The 18,189-nt window shown below is 36.4% G+C and overlaps 2 protein-coding genes across 3 annotated transcripts in view; both read left to right on the forward strand.

Moving 5' to 3' along the window:
* The first annotated feature begins 36 nt into the window (after window positions 1–36).
* LOC127517924 (calreticulin) lies at window positions 37–6,149 on the forward strand. Its single transcript, XM_051904150.1, has 9 exons — window positions 37–323; window positions 716–817; window positions 2,155–2,358; window positions 2,495–2,589; window positions 2,736–2,945; window positions 3,147–3,260; window positions 4,313–4,456; window positions 4,572–4,664; window positions 4,772–6,149. Exons 1-9 carry the CDS (start codon window positions 230–232, stop codon window positions 4,985–4,987), a joined length of 1,272 nt encoding a protein of 423 aa, XP_051760110.1. The 5' UTR covers window positions 37–229; the 3' UTR covers window positions 4,988–6,149.
* A 1,007-nt stretch (window positions 6,150–7,156) lies between these two features.
* The window catches only part of eps15 (epidermal growth factor receptor pathway substrate 15), a 29,073-nt gene continuing 18,040 nt past the window's right edge, over window positions 7,157–18,189 (forward strand). Inside the window, exons 1-12 of one of the 2 annotated variants that reach the window (XM_051904135.1) lie at window positions 7,157–7,398; window positions 10,294–10,335; window positions 11,567–11,656; window positions 11,993–12,040; window positions 12,132–12,227; window positions 12,428–12,490; window positions 12,655–12,780; window positions 13,096–13,155; window positions 13,626–13,832; window positions 13,959–14,104; window positions 14,247–14,400; window positions 15,201–15,289. In XM_051904135.1, the coding sequence (XP_051760095.1) occupies window positions 7,372–7,398; window positions 10,294–10,335; window positions 11,567–11,656; window positions 11,993–12,040; window positions 12,132–12,227; window positions 12,428–12,490; window positions 12,655–12,780; window positions 13,096–13,155; window positions 13,626–13,832; window positions 13,959–14,104; window positions 14,247–14,400; window positions 15,201–15,289 (1,148 nt within the window). In that variant the 5' untranslated portion in view covers window positions 7,157–7,371. The remainder of the gene's footprint in view (window positions 7,399–10,293; window positions 10,336–11,566; window positions 11,657–11,992; window positions 12,041–12,131; window positions 12,228–12,427; window positions 12,491–12,654; window positions 12,781–13,095; window positions 13,156–13,625; window positions 13,833–13,958; window positions 14,105–14,246; window positions 14,401–15,200; window positions 15,290–18,189) is intronic. The other variant, XM_051904134.1, reaches the window with a different exon arrangement.

Genomic DNA, 18,189 nt, shown 5'->3' on the forward strand with positions numbered 1-18,189 from the left:
TGACCGGTGTGACGCTCTCGTCTCCAGCCACCGTCCAATCAGAGCCAGCCATCTGTTCCCAGTCTAGAGGCGAGCCTGTGCGAATGATAGCATCTCGCAGTGATTCTGCAGGCATGTGAAGATCCAAACAGAGCTCAAAGTATACCAGCCTAATATTTCTTTTAAAAACGCGTTTTCTTTATATTTCACTATTCTACCCCCCTAAACGGGGAATATATTTTACTGCAAAATGACATCGTTATCCCTACTGTTTATGGCCGTGTCCATCGCTTTAATAGCTGCAGAATCATCTGTTTATTTCCGAGAGCAATTTGAAGACGGAGGTAAGTTTGAAGCATTTGTGTTTTGATGATTTTTGTATATTATTTATGCTCTTTGTGGCTTTCGAGCATGTGATGGAGTCACCATAGACTTGAATTTCTATGTGATGGAGTCACCATATGTCATTCTAATGGCTTGGCAACGATGGTGTGTTGTATTCATTAAATAATGCTAATAATAATAACGACGATGATGATAATAATAAATGCATATAATTTAAAAACTTAAAAGTCTTGGTTTAAATAGTGGTTATCTTATAACAAATAGTCAAGGCAGCAAGGGTGAATGACGGTCGGTTGAGCAAACGTCCTTGATTTATAATTTTACTCATATGCATATATGAATGCTGATAATGGTTTTAATTTCATATTCATGTCACACATGCACATTTCAGACACCTGGAGGAGCCGATGGGTGGAATCCAAGCATAAATCCGACTACGGAAAGTTTGTGCTATCTGCAGGCAAATTTTATGGCGATGCCGAGAAAGATAAGGGTGAGTGTTTCTTCATTTTTTACAGGCATGAGTTAATTCGTTTCCTCAGTTTTGCATTATTTTACAAACTAAATAATACGTGGGGGGAGGGGCTACTGTAAGTGACGTAATGCCCTCTGCTCTACCTGGCTGCAGGCATGTCACACCATCTGATATTTACTGTTTCAAAACATTACAGAGCCACGTGTACTGTAGGGCCCAGTTGCCCTGCCACAAAGCTAGTCCAACTTCTTACTTTGCTAAAGCTGAGGAATGGAGCGTGCTTTGTCACAAGATTCATCATACCGCATGAAATCAAAATGAGAGTTTTGTGGGTTTTAGTCCATGTGTATTAGTTTTTGAGGCCCTACTCCTAAACATAATTTACATTTAAGCAGATATTTCACATTAAAAATGTTTTCTTCAGAAAAAATGGAGCAAAAATATGAATGACTCATCTTGCACTACACAGCTTTTTGTCCAATCAAATGCTCCTCAAATGTCCCTCCCCTTAATACCACCTGCAACCAAGAAGGTCTATAATACCTGAAAAAGCAGGAATACCTCAACACAGGAAAGAAACTGTACTCCTCAGTAAAAATGGCTAATGAAAATAATACATTTGATTATCATTTAATCACATCTGCGGACTGTGCATGGGGCGCCGTAGAATATGAGCACAATAATTCTGACTAAAATGTGCGTTTTTCTTCTTGTTAGACATTAAACGTTATATGTAGAATTTTAAACTTAAAAGTAATTGTACTTTTTAGGCAGTAACAGTAAAGAGAATATCATAATGGAGCAAAAATGTAATATGTTCAGATGATTGAATGCGTGTACATCCTACCTTGAGTCATACCAGTTAACATTTAGTCTGAACATTTGTTTTTCTTGATTATCATTTTTAATTTACTGATTTTAACTTTAAGCAGTCAATTTAAATTTTAGCCCCTTTTTTGCACATAATGTTTAATTGCACATAGCCTACATAGATACTTTGACTATATTTGTTTTCATTTGCTTTGAATTGCACATTGTTTGGAGGACAGCATTGGGCGAAATGTGGAATAACATTTTTTTTTTTTTTTTTTTTTTATAATAATTTTTACATTTTTAATCTGATTAATCGAAAAAATAATCAACAGAATATCAAAATAAACATTAGTTGCAGTCCTAAATTAATCAGTTTTGTCTTTCATTTGATGAATCAAAGAAATAGTTATCAGATTCATCTAATATCAAAATAATCATTAGTTGCAGCTATACTTGTGAGATGATTTCAATGGGGGATTTTAATAACTGAAAAGTTTGAGTTATGGTTGCTGTTACTCAGGTTTCATATTGTGAACTTGCAGGTCTTCAGACCAGTCAGGATGCTCATTTCTACGCACTGTCATCCCGCTTTGCTGATTTCAACAACAAGAATCAGCCCCTCGTGATCCAGTTCTCTGTAAAACATGAACAGAGCATTGACTGTGGTGGAGGCTACATCAAACTTTTCCCATCAGACCTCAAACAGGAAGATATGCATGGAGACTCAACCTATAATATTATGTTTGGTGAGTATTTCATTAACCACTTGTCTCTATTGATGAGCATCTTAAATCTGATGTGAAATCAGATCAGTCATTGTCAAAACATTTTGTGCATTTGGATGCCCAAGATGATTTAACCCACATGTTTGATCTATTCTAGGTCCTGACATCTGTGGCCCTGGCACCAAGAAAGTACATGTAATCTTCAATTACAAAGGCAAAAATCATTTGATCAACAAAGACATTAGATGCAAGGTAATCCTATTGCTCATTTATTTTTTCGCTCCATAATGAACCATGGCACCAGTCCTATATGTATATATGTGTATGTATGTATGTATGTATATGTATGTATGTATGTATGTATGTATATATATATATATATGTTTTTTGTCATCCAGGATGATGAATACACCCACCTGTACACGTTAATTGTCAATCCTGACAACACTTATGAAGTCAAGATTGATAATAAGAAGGTAGAGTCTGGATCTCTGGAAGAAGACTGGGACTTCCTGCCTCCCAAAAAGATCAAGGATCCTGAAGCGAAAAAACCTGAGGACTGGGACGAGAGAGAGAAGATTGATGACCCTGATGACAAGAAACCAGAGGTAAGGACAGTGTCCTTGTTTTTTGTCCAGAAACCAAACAGATCTTGCTTGTCACAAAACAGATTAACTACTTATATAAGCCACTGTTTGGGGTAAATATTCACAGATCTCTAAGTAAATCATTGCAACAACAGCTGTTCTGATGGAAAGTGTTAAATTATTTGCTAATACCAGCTTTTGTGAAACTTTGTCTGTGTGTAGGACTGGGACAAACCCGAGAACATCCCTGATCCTGATGCTAAGAAGCCTGATGACTGGGATGATGAGATGGATGGGGAGTGGGAGCCGCCCATGGTCACCAATCCTGAATACAAGGTACTGACGTTTCTTTAATTGTGCCTCCCCTTGAAATACTCCGTCACCATGTAATGGAAGTAATGTCATACCTTTTCTTCCATATTGTGAAGTATATCGTGAGTAAAAACAGTTACGCGGTCTTGGTTCTATTGTTGCTTGGATGGATGCAGATATGTATGGAAGCTTGTTTCTGCCACTTAATAAAAAATAAGAAAGGTAATTGCGACATTTTATTTCACAATTCTGAATTCTTTCTCAAAAATTGCTAGTTTATATCTCACAATTCTGACTTTATATCTCGCAATCATGAGTTTATATCTCAAAATTCTGACTTTATAACTTGCGAATGCTAGTTTACATTGCATAATTCTGACTTTATAACTCACAATCGTGAGTTTCTCAGGATTCCCAGAATTGCGAGTTTATATCCCACAATTTGGACTTTTTTTCTTGCAATTGTGAGTTTTATATCTCGCAATTCGGACTTTATAACTTGCATTTGCGAGTTTATATATCACAATTCTGAGGGAAAAAAGGCCAGAATCATAAGAAAAAAAGTCAGTATTGTGAGGTTTTTTGTGGCAGAAACAAGATTCTATAGATCTGAATGTGATCTTGAGGTTGATTGTAAGAAAAAAGTTAGGGATTTATGTGAAAAAAATGATTGGAGATGTCCAGAATATGTCACTAGAGAGAAGTCTGTTGTTTCACTGGAAAAACGACAAATTACGGAGCCCCGCACATGACATGCAGGAAAAAAAGTAAATTGTGCGCACAATTTACTAATTCGTTCCCTCGATTTACTAAATCATACGCACAATTTGACGAGGGAACAAATTCAAAAATTTTAAATTACAAGGTACATTTTTTTTTTTTTTTTTTTTTTTAATGAAACACATACATGGATAATTCATATTAAGATCAGTAACATTTAGAAAATAGATGATAGGTGAATTACCGCTTCATCTTGATTAATACTGAACAAAGATGCAGATAATACCAAAAAACATGGCTTTGTCACAGTAAATACTGGGTCTGTTTGCTGTTTTATAGTTTTTAATCTTTTCCAGGGTGAGTGGAAACCCCGCCAGATTGACAATCCTGCATACAAGGGGAAATGGGTGCACCCTGAGATTGATAACCCGGAATACACTGCTGACAACGAAATCTATAAATACGATAGCATCGGAGTGATTGGACTGGACTTGTGGCAGGTACATTAGCAGTTTTCTTACTTTGGGTCCCAAAGACAATTACAGTTTTCAGATATTTAATAACTGTTTATTGACATGTTTTAACCCACCTTTTCTTTGTACTTTATTTTATTAGGTGAAGTCTGGCACAATTTTTGACAACTTTCTCATTACCAATGACCCCAAAATGGCAGAAGAGGTTGGCGATGAGACTTGGGGTGCCACAAAGGTATGCTTCTTTTCAATTATTGCTCCCTATTAAATTATTTTCCACTTAATTATCGTTTATGATAGTAATTTCTCATGTTTATATTTTGTTGTTTTTGTTCCTCTCAGGATGCTGAGAAGAAAATGAAGGAAAGTCAAGAAGAGGAAGACAGAAAGAAGCGTGAGGAAGAGGAAAAGACAAGAAAGGAGGAGGCTAAGGATGAAGAGGAAGATGAAGATAAGGAAGAGGAGGAGGAGGAAGAAGAGGAAGAGGAAGAAGAAGAAGAAGAAGAAGAGGAGGATGAGGAAGAGGAAACAGACTCTAAACTCAAAGACGAGTTGTAGATGTCAACAGGAACTTGTGAAGAAATATCCCATGGCTAATGGGGTACAATGCAGAGAACTGGACTAATGCTGGACATTCCTTTTTGTTGTGTGCCGGATGAATCCGGCAAGATTGTTTTGTCCCTTTCCACTGCTACAAACCTATTTATACATTAACTTTTTCATAATTTTCATTTGCATGATGTCAAGCAAAGTCCTAAGCATTTTCAGGGAGAGTTGAAGGGAACCAACATGAAAATCACATCCCTGTCTGTAGTGTGAGATATGATCCATAAACATTCAATGTTCATGTTTACATATGTCAGATATCCTATTTGCTAAGAAATTCTGTGACATGAAACTTGAATCATAGCAGTCATCAAACTGGTAGCTACAATTCTCAGACACTAGTATGATTACCTCAAAGAACATTTACTATATTTCATTGACAATGTGGAGCAATTTTTAGGGTACTGTTGCCACCATTTTGTTCTCATTTCACTTCTGTTACAGAATATGCCAAGTTGTTTAGATATCTCATCTACAGCAGTTTGGCCTTCACACAGTTTTGCGTATGTGTGCGTGTTGGGTTTGAGAGAGAGTCCTCGCTTTATTGCATGTTTCATCTTAACCCAAACCTCAAATTCATAACATACTTGCTCTTATTATCAATCTGTCAGAGATTCGGTTCTTGGTCATTTACTTTCATGAACACACAGTGGATCTAAAAAGCTGATGCGGTTTTGATCTGGCCCTGATCAGCAAGAAAACTTTTGCACGTCTGGCCGAATGTTTGGCGAAAGCGAATCAACGTCAACAATGGTTTATCTGAGTTGCTGTAAATTGCGTGTTTGCTGTGGTTCAGCTGAATGATTTATTTAGTAAATGTGGTAATCAAGGCCAGGCTGAACCTGTGGAGTGAGGAAAATTTCAAGGGTGTTGCGAGGAAATTCTCATAGCGATTCTAGTAACACTTCTCTTCAATAGATTTCACAACCTTTGTGAATATTGCACTGCTGTACTGCTTCAATCAGATACTTCTCCCAGCAAAATGGATTGTGACCTTTTTTTTAAAGATATATTTTGTACTTTTTGTGTTTGAAGGAGATTCCTTGACATATTGAGAAGAAAAGCTCTGGTATGACAGTTGTTGTCCAATAATAAAACTACAAAAAGAGTAATATTTACAAGTGTCTTGACTGTAGTTTTTGAGAACATTAATTAAATAAATTACACCCAAATAAAACATTTCTTCAGCACATGTATTTTCATGAAAGTGGCAATACTCTGTTCCAGGGGTTTCCAATGTGTTTTGGAAACTGAATTACATTTTTTATTTCACTTATTAGTAAAATAATTAAATGTACTACATTTGACAAAATACATGTTCACTTGTGCACTTTTTAGAATATTTGTTGGAGGCTTATAAGTAAAATAAGGTCTGTGGTTAAAAGTAATATTATGTTTTGTACATTACATTCATGAATATTGAATATGTTGGTAAATGTAAGTTGCGAACAACTTGATACATAAGAACTACAACGGTTGTGTGATTTGTCAAGTATGGAGGATTAGGAGTGACACTTAAAAGTAAAATGGAGGAATATTTTATCAATTTAATAATTCAAACATTAAAATGGAAATAAATCACTTTTAAATTCACAAATAAATAGAGAAATTTAATGTCCTAAAACGTAGTTAAAAATAATGTATCAGTTTTAAATGGAAAAAGAAACGGACGTATTTAAAACTGTTTATTTATGTTTTAAAATACACCAGCTTCAGAATTCAAACATAAAAGTCTATACAAGTTAACCACAGACTTTATTTTATTCACAAATTGGAAGCCTCCCATTATATAAAAAAAATCTTAAGGGAAAGGAGAATTGCTAAATTTTCTACAAATTGAACAGCTCACATTAGCTATATCGCCTCCTCATCCACTGATAATTCCCACACCAGGTTTTGGTGCTCTGATCCACCGAGAACTCCAGTCCAGTGTCTGGCGGTTTTGCAGAGCCATGGGTGGAGCATGAAGTGTAGCTCCCTATCTCTGGACGTCCAGATCCCCCTCTCTAGATGTAATTTGGGCGTAATGGGTGGAGCTAGAAAGTCCAACCACACCCTAACCCTAAACTCTCTCCCCCCACCAGATCCAGAGTTAGAGCTGGACTAGGTCAAGCTCAACCCATGAAGAGGGGGAGCTGAACGTCATTTGGCTCTGCAGTGAGCACCACTTGGAGGAGCCATCACCCGTGACCCACCGCCTACAGATCCACTGAATAATCCAGCGCAGGGTTTTATTTTGCCTCAATCCACAGTAATCCAGTACCAGGTTTTGTAGCATCCCTATATTGCCCATTGCCTATCGCAACGCAGGATGAACTAGTGGGAACAGAAACACTATGGCTGCCAGTCTCTCCCTGACTCAGGTAACCTCCCTTTCTACATAAATATAACACTCTCCAAATCACTTTCCAGCTCGTTTCATACGCCTTTCAGATTCGTTGAGCTTTATATTTGCGCATCAGGGCGAAAAATGATCACACCCTGTTATCGGGTCGCAGCTGTTTAAAGTTGTTTTCAGCCATTTGCTTGGGGAGAGAAAAAGTTTCAGTGTGTTCTTTTAAGGGACTTGCGTAAGGGCGTAGCTTAGTGTCAGTGTTGAACTAGGGTGGATTAAAGTTTATTTAATTTTCCAGCTTTTAAATGTTTTAAGATGATCCAAAGTGACTGTACTTTTTAAAGAACAACTTGTATTTTTACATGTCTCGGCTATGAATGTGTGAAAGTGCTTGTAAAATGTATCTTTGCCTATGTGAAAAAATAGAGAAGCTGTAGCGATGATTACTTCTTCGATTTATGGCACTACCTTTTAATTTACAATATTAAGGGCATCTTTCACTGATATCTGACATTAGTATTTGGATTAAATGTGTTTTAGTACACTGGCTAAACCATGTAGGCTATTTCTAGTCATTGCAAAGCAGCAGGAAGTTTTGCTACACTGCTAGCTAACTTTTTCTGTATTCATCCATTAATAAATAGGAACTAGACGTTATTTAATGCAAATATGGTGTGTACTACCCTATTTCAGTCATATTCTGTACTTTTCACCTTTATGTATTTAATTATTCTACCCGTAACAACTTTTTGCCTCTTGTCTGCAGTCTGTAAACTAATTAGCCAGCTAGCTAAAGCTTTTTTTGACACTCGCTAGCTGGCTAAATAGACCATCAGCCTTCAAAAAAAGTTTAAAATCAGCCTTAATAACATCTTAAAGAGTCAGAAATCTCAAACCATTTAAGTATGAACTTATTTCTGATGTGGTCTTAGCATGTTATGAACAAATATTGATGAAATAGCTTTAGTGACACTCATGCAGCTGTTCTTCTGTAAGAAAGGGTTCTGACAGCATATGCATTACATGCATGGAGTCACTTAACTGTTTTAATAGCCCAGAGGGATTGGTGCATTGATTAGATTGATGGTCTGAAATGTTCCTCACTTTGCATGTTGTCTTTCTTTATGGCTTAAAGAATAACACTGTTCTCTAATGGCAAGGGTGGTTGAAGTGTTGACAGCGTGCAGCTGATGGTGTGCTCTGTTTTAGAAACAAGGCACATATGCATGAAAAATGCATTGCAGTATTACCTCATCGAGAAGACATTAGGCAGAGGAAGAGATACGTCTGACATATCTTCTGCTTTCTATGAAGCCATGGGCATAGGTTCGGTTTGGGAAGGAGACAGGAGACATGCATAAAATTATAATTTTCAAAAGAATCCATTGACCTTGATCATATTCAGAATGTTGGTTTTAAGAAACTGCAGTTTTGATTTATCTTTCTCTACCCAACCATATCAAATATGACTGCTGATATGATGTGGTTCCTGATATCTGAGGCTATTTCACTCTGATTTTTGCTGTTAAGAAGGTATTATCCATCCCTCTAGTCTAGTTTGTGTTTTCCTCACAAACTTTTGTGTAAATAAAATGCTACATTAATGCAGCCTTAAACCTGTCATTGTTATGACAAGAATATATATATATATATATATATAATTATTATTATTATTATTATTATTATTTTATTTCAATTTCATATTTTATATTTAAGTAGATTTTTTTTTTTTCATTTTCTACAATTCCATCATTCATTTAGTGTTTTGTAATTTAATATTTGCAGCATTAATTTTAACACATTATTTCTGCAATTGTAATTAGTGTCAATCAATTTGTACATCTGTAAATGCACTTCTTGTGGTATTTTTATTTAGCTTCTGTGCCGACTTCTGTGCTGCAGCGTAAAGACAGCATGAGAATAGGATTCCATGATCGTTCTGTAGATTTAGTAGATGGTATTTTCTTTCGTTGTATGTTTAATCATAGTTTACTAAGCTTTTACTCTGTAGGAGCGTGGTAATTGTAAGAAGAACATGCCAGAATAAGTCTCAGGAAATGAGTTGGAATCGGAACAGCCTGAAAGGCCAAAATGGTTTGAGTTTTTTTTTTTTTTTTTAAGAAGCGCAACAAAAACTCCTACTTCTTTCTCAGCAGGACAAGGAAATGTTTGGTGGCACTTTGCTGAATATTATGTGCCAGCATCGCATTAGCATGCACGAGTAACCACTTGATGGGAGACAGACAGAGCTGTTGAACTGGAACCAAAAAGCAGTTGGGATCTGGCAGAACTTAGCCTAACATGGCCAGAAAGCAAGTTGATGCTTATGCATCATGATGATGCAGATGTCAGATATGTAAGATCATATGAGCCTCTAACAGCATTTGACTGGCAGAGGAATTGGCGTTTACTAAAAACACCATTATTTTAAACAATCATGATTTGGACTCTATAATGTTCCTCATTTCACTTGATCCATCCATATGTTATAAATTAGCCTTTTGGCCGTGACTAAACCTAATGTCGATGGTTTGGCTTGCTGTCAGCTGCACAAATGTGTGTTACTCTGTTTGACTATTGTGAATCCCAACTCAACAAAAGCTCAGAGAATGGTAGGATACTTAAAAAAGCCACCGTTAATGTGCGCATGGGTGTATAATCAACATCTTTCTATGCGGCCAAGGTGTGTGAGTACTTAAAGTCATTGTGAGATCGTTTGTTTTCACATTACCATTCTATAAATGTTCACCTGGTTGCCAGATGGCTTTAACATTTCCTTTTCAGAGGTCTAAATGCATCAATGCTGCCAAGAAAGTCAACAGTTTAGAAGAATGTGCTGTTTAATTAGCTTATGTTGGTTTTAGAGAGATTAAACAATGTATTTGGAATCATTTTAATGAGATTTTGTTTTATTTGGTTGCAGCTTTCAAGTGGGAATCCTGTCTATGAGAAATACTATCGACAGGTAAGCGTTTAATCAGTTTTTTCTGTTATGTCTCTCTTTGGCATTGTAGAGCACTTGGCTGAAGAAGAGAAATAAAAACCTCACCGCACTGTCAGTTTGAGCTAAAAGCACTCTGAGGCTTCTGCCTCCCGTAAGTGTCATTCTCTCTGTAAAAGGATTCCGCTATGAATAAGTGATGACTTTTTTGCAAACTGAACAGGACAGGGTGAGTGAAGCAGCCTGTTTGAACTAGCATATGGTTTAAACATCTTGCTGCTAGTTTCCCATTTAAATGAATCTCTCCAGCTAAGCATTTGTGCGTTGCATTGTTACTGGCTTGTTTTTTTATATTGTGTTTGAGTGATTAAGTTCTAAGCCATCAGTTATAGATTATTTACTGAGAAATACACTACCGTTCAAAGGTTTTGAGTCAGTAAGAATTTTTCATTTATATTTATATTATATTTTCATTTAAAGAAATTTTTATTCAGCAAGAATGCAAACTGATCAAAATTAACAAAGACTAGTGCTGTCAAATGATTAATTGCGATTAATCGCATCCAAAATAAGTTTGTTTACACATAATGTGTGTGTACTGTGTATATTTATTATGTATATATAAATACACACACATACATGTGTATATATTTAAGAAATATTTACGTGTGTGTGTGTGTGTATATATATATATATATATATATATATATAAGTATTTTATATATAAATATAATATATTTTTGTTAAATATATACATGCGTGTGGGTATTTATATATACATATACACAGTATACACATATTATGTAAACACAAACCTTTATTTTTGATGCGATTAATTGCAATTAATTGTTTGACAGACGATACAAAAGATGTTCCTTAAAGAATTGTTTCAGCAAAAATATTAATCAGCAGAAATGTTTTCCACATAGATAATAATAAGAAATGTTTCTTGAGCAGCAAATCAGCATATTAGAATGAATTCTGAAGGATCATGTGACATTGAAGACTGGAGTAATGATGCTGAAAATTTAGCTTTGCCTTCACAAGAATAAGATACATTTTAAAATATATTAAAATAGAAAACAGTATGTTAAATTGTAATAATATTTCACAATATTACTTTTTCTATTGCATTTTTCATCAAATAAATGCAGCCTTGGTGAGCATAAGAGACTGCTTACAAAAACATTAACAAACTTTACAGACCCCAAACTTTAAATATTTTTTAATGATTTATGCTTTATTTCCACCACAGGTAGATCCGTCTGGCAGTGGGCGTGTAGGAGCTAGTGATGCAGCCTTATTTTTAAAGAGATCTGGCCTTGCAGACTTGGTCCTTGGCAAGGTAACATCAATTAGCATGCTTCCAATATAGAAGTGTGGGAAAAGCAAATAGGTGAATTGATTGAAGAGTGCTGGAAACATCAAGATGATTTAAATAGAAAAGGATAGATGGTGTAATTTCTCCACCTTTGTATCGCTGCGTTGATTTCCTACAATTTGTTGTGTTTTACTACATTTTGCATTACATTAATTTGTGAAAACATTTAGAAATACTTTCTACTGAAACCTTCTTCCTGAAACTACTTCAACATACAACTTTTTTATGCACATACAATATTGTGTCATTCAAGTAAAGCACTAATTGACTGATTCGACCTGCTTCAAATTTGTTCCACAGATATGGGACTTAGCAGATTCCGAACGCAAAGGCTCGCTAAACAAGCAGGTATTTTGAAACATTATGGTTCATTATTTAAAAAAAAAAAAATTGTGAGCAATACATTCTCAACTATATTCATCTGTTTGTCGCTTCTCAGCAATTTTTTGTAGCCCTCCGTTTGGTGGCATGTGCTCAGAATGGACTTGAAGTGTCTCTTAAGAGCCTAAACACTGCTGTCCCTCCCCCAAAGTTTGTAAGTCAGACTTTAACTTCCTCTTCCTCTTCACCAGACCAGGAAAATGACATCACATGTCCCTCATAAACCAGGGAGACCTGGGAATACAATTACGAATGACTTGAAAGCTGCTGAGTTGGTGATTTTATTTGCTTATGTGTTGAAAACGGCTTTATGTCTCTTGTGAGTTAATGGCTGTTCTTCTGTTTCCTGTCTAGCATGACACTAGCAGTCCTCTTCAGTTTGGCCCCGTGCCCACAGACTGCCCATGGATTGTGAAGGTCAGATATCACCAACAGATTTTTGGTTATTTTAGAATTAAGTTGTATGTAAATAAATGTTGTAATTAGAATTAGTCATAAATTAGATTAACCTTTCAGTTAAATGCCTCAGTTGCTTAATTGCTCATTTATGAATGTGTTTGTGTGTTGTGCATGTCATATAGGCCGAGGAGAAGCTGAAATTCGATGCCATCTTCGACAGCCTCTCTCCAGTGGGTGGCATGCTCACGGGCGATAAGGTCAAACCAGTGCTTCTCAATTCTAAGCTCCCTGTGGATGTTCTTGGCAGGGTAAGACAAGGCACGGTGGCAAGTTATAATGATAGTGCAATGCAGGGTTTGAAGATGCAACTTTTTTCCTTGTCTTTTATATGAAGGTGCATTTTTAGGTCTAACCACCAGGCTGCACTCTTCAGCCATAGCTTGAAAGTATTGGTTCTTTTAAAATGTGAAAACCTACAAAAACCTGATTCAGTTTAGCTAAATTGTCTGGCCCACTTCAAAATGTATTAAATTGAAACTGCAAGTAAATAACTCTGCACATCAGTAATAATGATTTAATTGACAGAAATGATCTGACCTCTCTTTTCGGAATACATGTTATAGGTTTGGGAACTCAGTGACATTGACAGAGATGGCATGCTGGACAAAGATGAGTTTGCTGTGGTGAGTTCAAACAATTCAATCATTGTTCAAGTTTAAAGCAGTGATATTTTACTATTAATTATATACTATCATATTATTTATTAATATTTATAATTTGCTTTTATCTATCTATCTATCTATATATATATATATATATATATATATATATATATATATATATAGCTTAGCTTTGTGGTTCCCATTTTTCTGCTTGGTTCTGCCATCATAAAGGAAAACATGACACTTTTCTATCAGTTATATCTGTCACAAACTTGAGTCACTGTGTTTTTCAACCCATAACTGGCTTATTAGTATCTTTGCATATTACATTTCATCTTGCCTACTTTTCAAGGGTGACTTCACCCTGTTTCCTGTTTGTGAAAAGCTGCCTTTTACACTACACTGATTTTATACTTGAAGACTAGTCTTAAAACACAAGATGTTTGTCCAGTGTTAATAGTTCACATATGTTGTGTGTTTGTGTGTTTTAGGCCATGTATTTGGTATACAGAGCCCTGGAGTCCGAGCCAGTTCCCATGTCTCTGCCTGCCGCTCTGATTCCACCATCAAAACGGAAAAAAATAGCCACACCTCCTGTGGTGCCCCTCCTACCATCTCCAGCACAGCATAAAGAGAGAGGCTCCGCCCACTCTGGATCTAAAACACTGCCAGCAAAACCTACACCACCACAGCCACAGGTCACATCAGTTTTAACAGCTTATTGATAATTTAGTTATTAATTATTCTGGTACTTTCTGCAAGTGTAGTTTGAAAATGTCCAGAGCTTCATTAACAAACATCTATGTATAAATGTGTGTGTGCAGTGGGTGGTATCTCCAGCAGATAAAGCCAAATACGATGACTTATTCACCAAGACAGATAGTGACATGGATGGCTTGGTATCTGGTGCTGAGGTCCGAGATATATTTCTGAAGACGGGTTTGCCATCTGCTACTTTAGCCCGCATTTGGTGAGATGCCACTGCTTGGATTTAAATATCTGTTATTGGTTTCATATTTCCATAAATGCTCATTAGACCTAATCCATATCTTGCAAACACTAAAACTGTATGGAATTGTGTTGTAATGTTACTTTACTGCATGTTTCTATAGGGAGCTTTGTGATATAGGTGACGTCGGGAAGCTGACCCGGGATCAGTTTGCATTAGCTCTATATCTAATCAATCAGAAGCTCTCAAAGGGAATAGACCCACCCCAGACACTCTCTCCGGAAATGATCCCTCCTTGTGATAGACTGGCACGACAGGTACAATGCTCATTGAATCATAGGTGGAAATTTGTTTTTGTTGTTGTTTTGAATGTGAAAAAATAGTAGAAGATGCTAGGATTTTTTGTTTGTTTGTTTCTGACCAATCCTTAAATCCTTTTAGATTTTCACTTTTTTTTACTAGCTTGCTGCTGTCTGTCTTTATATTTTGTAAGTTCTCTTATACACAACAGCTCATAAGTTTGTGGTCAGTATGATTTTTTTTTTTTTTTTTTTTTTTTTTAAGAAGTCTCTTATGCTCCCTAAGGCTGCATTTATTTAATAAAATATACACTAAAAACAGTAATATTCTTAAATATTTAAAATAACAGCAGCCATTACTCCAGTCTACAGTGTCACATGATCCTTTAGAAATTATTCTAATATGCTGTTTTGGTACTCAAGAAACATTTCTGATTATTATCAGTGTTGAAAACAGTTGTCCTGCTAATATTTTTATTGTGATACTTTTTTCCCAGAATTCTTTAATGAATAGAATGTTGAAAAGAACGGCACTTTATTTGAAATAGAAATCTTGTGCAACATTACTATCACTTTTTTAATGCATCCTTGCTGAATAAAAGTATTAATTTCTTAAAAAAAAAAAAAAAAACACGTACTGACCCCAAACTTTTCAATGGTAGTGTATATTGGGTTAAAGGTTTTTAATATAAATTATGTGTGACTGAATTATCCCCTCATGGATCTAATCTAATATAGTCGGGAAAAAAGTATAGAATTAAAACTAAAATCCATTTTTCCTTCTTTTCTATGCTTTCTTCTTCCCTGCTCTTGATCAGAACAATGCTGCCTTGGTACAGGCTGCTGCAGATTTCTCCGCAATTAAAGAGTTGGACTCGCTCACTAATGAAATCATGGATCTACAGAGGTGAGTTTTTGATCTTACTTCTCTCTCCCCATGTCCACAAGACAGCTGGCGTGAAACTAAAACATCTGAATGCACTTGAATTAAAATTTCTGGCCTTAACTTGAGCCATGGACTATGGATATTTATACATAAAGGAAGTCATAGGGGAAACCACTGCTTTGTTGTTCTGTCAGTCTTTTCAAGGCTTCAACATATTTAGCATAAAATACTCTTTATTTCTCTATTTTTTGTACCATCAGGCCATCTGTTTTATTATAGTGTGTGTTTGTAGTTTCCACACAATGCCCTCACACAGGTGCACAGGAGCTTATGAAACCACAAAAACAGAAGTGTGGATCTGACAATAATCTCTAGTGTCATTGTGGCCAGATCTGTCCTCAGGTCATGATAGATGCACTTGGACTGATGAATGCTTTTTTTAATGAGTATCTCATTACTTAATGTTCCTCGCTCTGTCATCATAATGTGCAAGGTCATTTCAAGCTTAATTAGATCGTCTGAATTACACAGTGTTTAGACAAATAAAATCACTTATGTTAAAGTCCGTGTGAAACGGAAGTTGCGACCAACTTTTCTTCAGTATTGTGACAAATTTTCTGACTGAAGTGGAATATTGAATGAGATAAATAGAGGGCGTGGCCTGTTTTTTTCCCACTGGGAATTGATTGGATCTAGAAAATTGTCATTGTTTGCTCACCCTCATGTTGTCAAGTAAGGTACGCAGAGGATCTGAGCCGATGGCTGTCTAGTTGACGAGGTCTTCTTCACAGGTCTGTCTCTAGGGCTATTTTAGTTGTCATAGTTTCTGCTGACATTCAGGGCTGCGTTGTGGTCATCTGTAGGTGCAGGTCTACCATTCTGGCTTAATACAGTAATCTCGGGATAAGAAGGAGACAGACAGGCTAATATTATCTTAAATGCCATTCCTCTTACAATGTAACAGATTCATTGGATGTTGTGGGAAGTGTTCCCAGTTCCAGTTGACCTAATTTATGCAGCCTAACAATCCTTTAAAGGATTTGAATTATAGAAATGTGATAGTTACATGAATGCTAGGTTAAAAAGATGGGTCTTTTAATCTAGATTTAAACTGACAGAGTGTGTGTGCCTCCCGAACAACACTAGGAAGACTGTTCCAGAGTTTGGGTACTAAATAAGAAAAGGATCTATCGCCTGCAATCGATTTTGATATTCTAGGTATTATCAACTGGCCAGAATTTTGAGACCACAGTGGGCATGAAAGACTGTAAAGTGATAGGAGCTTGCTCAAGTACTGAGGAGCTAGACCATTCAGAGCTTTATAAGTAATCTACAGTGCTTTTTGTCATATTCTTCAAAAATTTGTGGTTCTTAGACATCATATGGGTTTGGAACAACTTATGGGGGAGTAAATCGTTTATAGGTGAACTAATCATTCCTAATATGTATACAAAGGAGGATAAAAGTAAAGGTACTCATTCTGAATGCAACACCCGTGTGGGTGGCGTATATGAGTCCTTAAATCACTTCCTGTAAGCAAGGAGTCTCCAGAGAAGTTAACACCTTGTGATGGGAGTCACTAGCCCACAGAGGAGAGGTGGAGCTCTCATTTACACAAACACAGAAAGAGGAAGATGCCCCCACCTCTGGTTTTCCCTCCATCTTTGGTTTACAGACTTTGAGCAAAAGCAGATACAGTCACCTGTCAGCACACTCACTCTCAGCGTGAGATAGACGCTCCACAGCAGTTCTAGCACTTCTCACTTCCTCCTTCACGGAAAGAGTGCAAGACTGTAAGTGAGAAGTAATGAGTCTACTTGAAATGGAGTGTGCAGAAGAAGATAAGAAGAAAGGATAGAAAACAGAAAGGTTCTATACGATGGGCTGTTGTTTGTCACTAAAATGATGCGTGCGGTTCGGGATTGCCTTAAATCTCCACGGCAACGGGCGACCTCAGGTGACAGGTAAGAACAGGCCACACCCTCATTCTAAAAAAGAAAAGCAATTATAGACTATTTGGACTACTTATGCTCTGTTGGTTTTGGCTGATCCGGGCTGCTCAAGATCCAGTTTCTAGGTGGTTTTAGGACTGTTGGCAAGACTTTTATTTCAAACCCTCATTTTGTCCTGTATTATTTATATAGTCTTTCTATTTTCTTGTTTTCTCCTCCTCTCTCTTTTCTCCTGGGAGTCTCTGACTCACAGCGTGTGTGTTTGACTCTTGGTCAGATCTATGTGTGTTTCTCTGTTGTTGCTGGGAAGACTGCAGCATACATTAACTGTGTCAGAATCTGGGAGGAAATGTTGAGTCAGAGCTTAATACAGTTCAGCCTTATCCAGGAAAGATGCGCTGATAAATCTTGTTTCATGATACTTTTTTCCTTTATTTTCCTTTTCTAATATTTCTGTTATACTCTTGCTAGATCACAAGCCTTGTAAGCTAAGAAAGATTCTACATAAAGAAACATTACAGCATCATCATAAACCTGTTTTTACATTATTAGTTTTAGAAGTTTTCACATGCAGTGACACCATGAGCTGTGACTAAGAAGTTAAGCAAGTTTTCACTCCACAGCCCTTTAAGATGATGATAGTTGATGATATGTTTAGAAATGGATTTACCATGCAAATGCATTTAACAAAGCATCTGATTTCCCATGCATGGATGGTATGGCGTTGTGGTTAAAGTCTGGGCTGGTAACCGAAAGGTGGATGGTTTTAACCTTAAAAGACGAGTACAATGACAAATAAACATTTACTTATGTTTACGTGCACCGAAATAATCAGTTTATAGACCTGAAATAATTAGATCAACAGACAACAGGAAAAAATTAATCATGTAAACACTTTAATCTATTTTCTCAATTGGATTCAAAAATACCTTGCGCACATGCTCAATACCGTGATGCATATGATTATAT

This window comes from Ctenopharyngodon idella, chromosome 8, assembly GCF_019924925.1.
Source record: "Ctenopharyngodon idella isolate HZGC_01 chromosome 8, HZGC01, whole genome shotgun sequence".
Lineage (NCBI taxonomy): Eukaryota > Metazoa > Chordata > Actinopteri > Cypriniformes > Xenocyprididae > Ctenopharyngodon > Ctenopharyngodon idella.

Excerpts from the sequence above, each read along its gene's own strand:
- LOC127517924 (XM_051904150.1), top strand. The coding sequence starts at position 230 with ATGACATCGTTATCCCTACTGTTTATGGCCGTGTCCATCGCTTTAATA. Across the intron at positions 2,946-3,146 it reads CTGATGACAAGAAACCAGAG|GACTGGGACAAACCCGAGAA; the intron begins GTAAGGACAGTG and ends GTCTGTGTGTAG. Across the intron at positions 4,457-4,571 it reads TTGGACTGGACTTGTGGCAG|GTGAAGTCTGGCACAATTTT; the intron begins GTACATTAGCAG and ends TTATTTTATTAG.